Source organism: Chaetodon auriga, chromosome 5, assembly GCF_051107435.1.
Source record: "Chaetodon auriga isolate fChaAug3 chromosome 5, fChaAug3.hap1, whole genome shotgun sequence".
Taxonomy (NCBI): domain Eukaryota; kingdom Metazoa; phylum Chordata; class Actinopteri; order Chaetodontiformes; family Chaetodontidae; genus Chaetodon; species Chaetodon auriga.
Window position 1 is genome coordinate 28,333,300 of NC_135078.1, and position 6,341 is coordinate 28,339,640.

Here is a 6,341-nt window from a genome sequence, read left to right on the forward strand (position 1 = left end):
CAATTTTGCAGCACTTTGTTCTGCAAATGAAATATTTTCCAGAAGGCAAATACACAAAGAGGATCAGAGGCAACACTGACTCCACTGTGAGAGTCAGAGCAGCTCCGAGTTTGATCGATTCGGTAAGTGGTCTGAAAACAGCCGACTGTTCAGCAGACGGACTGTTGGTGTGACCGCGATCACGCGCACATCAACCTTCAGCACATCGTTAAGCCCCATCCTCACTTCTGTTAGAAACATGGTTTAAGTATAAAAATGCTTTTTGTGTTTGTCTCGTTCAGTGTCCTCTGTCTGTGCGTCCCCGTCTGTCTCAGGCTGGGTGTGTCCTCCACGCTCTCTGCTGACCGGCCTAATCACCTGCACACCTGCAGTGTGTGAGGATCATCATGCCAGCAGCATTTAGGGGAGACCTTCTGGACACATGGCTGCCAGTTCGTCCTGGTCTCAACCGTGTGTTCACCCAGTCCTCCCTGTGAGAAGAGGAACTGTTGGTTGTTTGGACTCTGTGCTGAGCGCGTTCTGTTTCAGTGTTCTCCAGCCCTGTTCTGCCTCGGTTCTCCACTGAAGTTTCTCAGATGGAGTGTTTTTTTGTTTTTTTTTGTTATTTTCTTTTCTTCTCTGCGTGAGATTTGTGTGAGTACTTTTGTTCCTTGTAAATAAATTCTTTCTTTGCAGCAGCCCTGGTATCACTCTGCTTTATCGAGTCCTGAAAGAATTAAATTTAAAGGTTAACTCTTAACAAAAAAGTCTTTGCGAGGACATTTTTACGGTTTGTGCTTCGTTTGAAGAATGTTCTAGATAGATGTCAAAAATGACTATACTAAATAAATAAAGTGGTATTTCATGGTACTTATAAAAAGTGTACTTCTTGTAGGTGAATGATAAATTGTACTGTAATAGTGATACTTACTTTCAAGTCCTTTAAAATACATTAACATGCTTCATTGAAGTGTACTTTAATGACACGTCATTTGAAGTATTGGTGATATAATACAATTGTACTGCGAGTGTGTTCTGCATGCTGGAAGTTTGTACAAAGTTAGCATACTATATAACATGTGTACTCAAGGACTACTCGTGTACATTTACATAATACATGAAGGTGACATAAATAGCACAAAGTAAATTCTTCAAGAAGTCTAATTTAAGTGTAATATTTTCACCTGGGAGGACACATGTTGATCCTCTCTAATCAACCATCATTTCAGATCAATACGTCCGATTGTCATCTTTCACAGAGGCAGATCAGGCCTGAACGCTCAGTGAGAAGATTCTCTGCTCACTGACTTATGATCACTTCAAAAATGTTTTATTGTACTTTAAAAAACTAACTGATTGAGCTTCATGTGTCATAGAAAAACATGAATAAAAATAGACATTTGTTTGTACCTGTACAGTTTAAACAGAATCAGTGTCGAGCCTTTTCTTGGCAGTAGCAGCGATGTGCTGCTCTTCATCATGAACGTAAGATCTATGAGTAGATGGATACCAGCACTCCCATTACTCTCCACTTAAATATGTAGTATTGCACCATTTGTCACATCCACACTTTACAAAGTCTTTTCTTCAGGTGCAGTTTTATGCTAAAGATAAAAAGTCCACCTGGACTGGATTAGACGGGGTATCCGTATCGATGGTCATATATGAGGGGGGGGTTCTCCACTAAAGCGGCGGGCTGCAACGTGCCGTTGGTCCCGGCTGTGTAGATGGCGCTGCGGCCCGATTCTCTGACGCCCTGGTTCCTCACGGAGCTGTAGTCCACCCCGGGGTGGGTGCGGTACCCCATCACTGAGCGGAAGCTGGAGGCCCTGCTGCTGGGCTTGCTCTCTGGGGCCTGGACGTCCTCCCTGAGGCGACACGTCACACAGGTCTCAGTCACGTGATCTCACATTACTGTCTGAAATCCTGTCCAGCTCTGATACGGTACCTGATTTCATTTGCCGCCTCTTTCTCGTAGCGGCGCTTGTGGCAGCAGCAGATGAGGAGCCAGATGAGGAGCAGGAGGAGGAGCAGCAGCAGGAGAGCACCGATGACCGCCCCGACTATGACTCCCACCTTGTCTGTAGCTGGAGGAGAGGACATGAGATGAGACCGGTGCAGCTCTCCCTCTGTGCACTCATGAATGAGGCCCACGTGTGAAGCTACGACTCGCTTTCAGACGAGAGCAAATATTTAGACTGAGCTGCAGAAAATAAAACGGCTCCTCTGAGTGTTCAGAGCTTTGGAGTAAAATTAGATTATGATATTCACAGACTTACGGTTGTACGCATGCAGTGCATATTTACACCGTGCTTTGCCGACAGCGTTCTGCACTTCACACATGTAACTTCCAACGTTGCTGTCTGTATGGTTCTGTATCAAAAGCTCCCCGGTCTGCGGGTCTGAATGAAAGGAGACAACATTCAGCACAAGCATACGAAACAAACAAAGCATCTGAGGCAGAAGAGTCTCTGTCTGTCTGTCTGTCTGTCTGTCTGTCTGTCCGTCCTTCCATTTTCTCAACAACCATTGATCCGATTAACGTCACACAGTGCAGGTGTAATTCTGAGGATCAGAGGAAGTGCACTGTTAGTGTGCTGAGGGGGGGTCTTATCGACTGTTACACCATCGAATGGCATTCTGGGTACGGCTCTCTCTCCGTCGATCGCCATGGAACAGATGAAGAAAGTGAGACCGGAGACGTCGCAGCAAAGTCTTGTAAGTCTTTCATTCTGTTTGCCTGTCAAGCATCACTGATGCAACTTTCAGAGCAAATTCTTTTGTTCCAGGGAATAGCCTGGTCCCAAGTCGCTAAACAGCTGATAGCTAGCTGTTAGCACTAACTGCAGCCAGTTGATTATTGCTATTGATCCGAAGCTATTTCTGTTTGAAATGCTCATTCCTAAATATGTTTGAGCTTTTACACTGAAATGACACGTATATTCCTGCACTGCACAGGGAGGCAACTATGTAATGGAAGGTATATTGCTGAGGACCTGAGGAAGTGCAGTGTTGCGATCTACAGAACAAATTGATTTGCAGTGTCAGATGTACACACTGTGTTAGCTAGTGCACTGAGAGGGGACCTTATTGACTGTTACACCGTTGAATGGCATGCTGGGTACAGCTGAGACGAAGAAAGAGAGACCGGAGACGCTGCACTGCTGCAAAGTCTTAGAAGTTTGTCAGTTTGTTTGCAAAAGGACTCATGTTCACTATTGTAAAGCATCACTTAATAGCCTGGTCCCAAAGAGCCAGCTGTTAGCGGCCAGTTGATTGTTGCATGTTTGCTGTTAAGTTGAAGCTGCTTCTGCCTGAAAAGTCCGTCCCTAAGTGCGTGTGAGCACATGCACCTGGATGACAGCTATATTCCTGCATTGCTATGGTATGCAAACATGTCGTGGGAGGCGTCTTACTGAGGAGGCGAGGAAGTGCAGTGTGGAGCGTGAAGCTGTTTGGATGAGCGGCTCTGGAGAAAGCTGCAGGAGCGGGAGCTGCACTAATCATTAATGTATTAAAGGAAAGCCTTTTTGTGTGCCTCACCTTGGGTTGCAGTGGATGGCATCGCACCTCCACTCTCTCTCCTCCACACATAATTGAGAGGGGTGGATCCCTGAGAGGATTTGCAGCGGAGGGAGACTGGGCCACCTTTCTCCTCGGCGCCTTCCACCCAACACTTTGGTTCAGACGGGGGCACTGGTGAAAGGAAATAAATACAGTTTTCAGAGTTCAGTGCTTCAGTTCATCGTGGAGCTAAAGGTGCGCCTGTAGAGAAAGGTGTGTTCACTGAGTGAGACGGGAGGACAAAGCAGAAACAGCCTCCACATTCCAAGTGAGTGAGAGCAGCATGTAAAAGAAGAACAAGACGTCTGGGAAAATGAGCAGGTAAAACCGGTCAAAAGGAATTCCTCCTCACCCATCACCACCAGGGTGACTTTTCGCGTGTCGACACCGGGGGCCTTCTTGACTTTACACTGGTAAGTGCCGGTGTCTGACACCCTCACGTCAGAGATGGAGATGGAGGCGTCGCCCTGCTGTGGGTTCCCGGTGAACTGGAGCCTGCTGGACACGGCGGGGTCGCCGTATTGGTGCGTCTGGGCCCCTGTGTACGATAAGATCTGAGATGCAAAGATGGCCTTGAGTGATGAGACGTCTTCAGAGCAGGTTTTTCCATTGACGCAGCCCAGAGGTAATGCTAACGACGGACAGGTTTCTCTACGACGTGCCTCTCTCTTCTCAAACCTACCAGTATGTCTTTCTGAGTCATGTCCGGCCTGACGTTGGACCACTCGATGTCCAGCTCTCCTGTGTCTTGGGGGCTGGGGGTGTAGGTGCATGCCAGTTTGACTGTCTCCCCTTTGGCCTTCTGAATGGTCTGCGGTCCTGAGGATGTCACCTCCATCGCCTCCGTCACATCTGAGGGTTGAGAGAAGTTCACATTTGTTTAATTCAGCACATACGCTTCCTCTCGCTCCGTAACCATCCAGCAAGGCCCGAAGACAGACATAAAACAGACTCATTTCTCTCTCAAACACATTAATATTGTTCCATTTAATGGCGTTCCGGCTCTGGGTCTGCGCTCGTAAACAGTCTCAGACGGGACGGGGTGCTGATCTGAGACTAATTGGCCTCTTAAGTCAAACTGAGGATTTGGAGCTGGAATAAAAGCAAAAGTGATGTTTTTGTGAAAATGAGTTACGTATTAATTTGAAACTCTCGAGGCTCATTAGTTGTCAGAGATGCACTGTATTAATAAATGATGATGGAAGCAGATGAGCAAACATGAAAAATGCACCTGACAAGTGGCAGTTAAAAGGCGTCTCTGCGCTGACACACGCCCTGCTGACTCACTGTTTATGGCCACGGATTTTAATTACCGCTGATCGCTCCACGTTTACAGAAAGAATGCAATCCTGATTATTATTACGTGTCAACACATTTCAACAGATCCAAGTTATTTATCTTGGTAATGTTGTCGTTCTCAGGCATCTGCAGCAAACCGCTTTTCACCATTTCCACATTTAGACCTCTAACCTTCGCTAAATGTCTTAATGGACCGTGTGGATAAATCAAATCAGCCTGTTTTGACACCACTCATCATTAAATCCACTGTGGCGCTCTGAAAGCACTTCACTGCAACAAAACAAAGTACGTCAGAGGTTTTTATGAAAGCGTTTGAGCAGCAGATGTGATGAAGGGAGTCTGAAAAAAGCTCTAATTAGTCACTCAAATGTTTACACTGCCAAAGCCCCCTCGGGCGAAATGCTGGAATCTAAGAAGGCCTGTTTTCCATGGAGAGAGGCAGCTGAGCTAACCTGCTAGCAACGTGTTCCCTCAGCCTTTCAGATCCTGTGCAGCTCCTCGCTGACCCAAACAAAACAGGTTCACAAAACGCTTTGCAGCAGCGTGAAGGTTTCAGGGCTCGGAGGTTTCTGCGCACGTCTGCGTGCGCTCGGCTTACGTTCACTCTGCTGCTCGCTCTCAGCTCCGTCTTTAAGCCGTTTGTGTATTAAGACAGACATGTTGGATGGAGGCCTGGTGCTAACTTCTCCACTGGGAACAGTAAAGTTTTTCTTTAAAAACGCACACACCAGTTTGACCATTAGCGGCAGGAGCGTGAATGAGATGAGCTGTGAATGTTATGCGAGGTGTCTGTCAGCCGCCCACATTTTATCTGCGTGGTTTATTGACCGACTGTAATGGAATTCAGCCGTGGTATTCATACCGGATCATCAGCTGAGAGCACGTCAGACTGGCCGGCCTGAACCACAGATCACACAGGTTCAACCCAGAACACCTGTTCTGTCAGTGATCACATATTACCTGCCCTCTGGGATCTTCTGATAAACAAGACAGCCAGCGGGTGAATTTAAGGACGTCTGCTCTTCCCCGAAACCTGAACCTGAGATCGAAAATATCAGACTCACCTGTCTTCAGGTGAAGTGTTACCAGGAACAGCACAGCCACCTTTAGCCCCACACTTGTGAATCCAGGCTCCATTATGACCCTGAAAGCAGCATGAGGGGAAGAAATGACGGAGAGGATGTAAGTTCACTGACTGTTGACTCCTCTGAATGCTTGTTTTCTGTCTCTAATTTGATTTCATGGAAGCGCAAAGATCTCCGCTGCGAGGTCTCTGATCCAGAGTTTATCTTCAAGCCAACATGCACCTGAGAATCAAAGAATTTCTGCTCTTACTTCTGTTCCCTTTTAACAGCGAGTGAGGTCTAGAATAAGGTGAATATCAATGCAGAACCAGCCGAGGGGAGACAAAGGGTTTGTTCTTAAGCACACGCCACAGAGAAAGTCAGACATACCTGAAGGTGAAGGAGTGATCCACAGAGAAGTGTCCTCTCAGGCTG

The 6,341-nt window shown here is 46.9% G+C and overlaps 1 protein-coding gene across 2 annotated transcripts; it reads right to left on the reverse strand.

The window, feature by feature from the left end:
• Window positions 1–616: 616 nt before the first annotated feature.
• vsig8b (V-set and immunoglobulin domain containing 8b) lies at window positions 617–6,341 on the reverse strand. 2 transcript variants are annotated; one of them, XM_076731340.1, is made up of 8 exons: window positions 6,297–6,341; window positions 5,907–5,986; window positions 4,226–4,395; window positions 3,896–4,097; window positions 3,523–3,675; window positions 2,259–2,381; window positions 1,928–2,066; window positions 617–1,847 (listed from the first exon to the last, which is right to left on the reverse strand). In XM_076731340.1, exons 2-8 carry the CDS (start codon window positions 5,977–5,979, stop codon window positions 1,613–1,615), a joined length of 1,095 nt encoding a protein of 364 aa, XP_076587455.1. In that variant the 5' UTR covers window positions 5,980–5,986; window positions 6,297–6,341; the 3' UTR covers window positions 617–1,612. The 2 variants fall into 2 exon arrangements, with proteins under 2 accessions (XP_076587455.1, XP_076587456.1); XM_076731341.1 differs by lacking the exons at window positions 5,907–5,986; window positions 6,297–6,341 and having other exon boundaries at window positions 3,896–4,081; window positions 4,226–4,389.

What these genes read in the sequence shown, in the direction of transcription:
- vsig8b (XM_076731340.1), bottom strand. Translation starts at nt 5,979, where the DNA reads ATGGAGCCTGGATTCACAAGTGTGGGGCTAAAGGTGGCTGTGCTGTTC. An exon ending in TGACTCAGAAAGACATACTG is followed by an intron (nt 4,098 to 4,225) that starts GTAGGTTTGAGA and finishes TTTGCATCTCAG; the next exon opens with ATCTTATCGTACACAGGGGC. An exon ending in AGTCACCCTGGTGGTGATGG is followed by an intron (nt 3,676 to 3,895) that starts GTGAGGAGGAAT and finishes TCCTTTCACCAG; the next exon opens with TGCCCCCGTCTGAACCAAAG.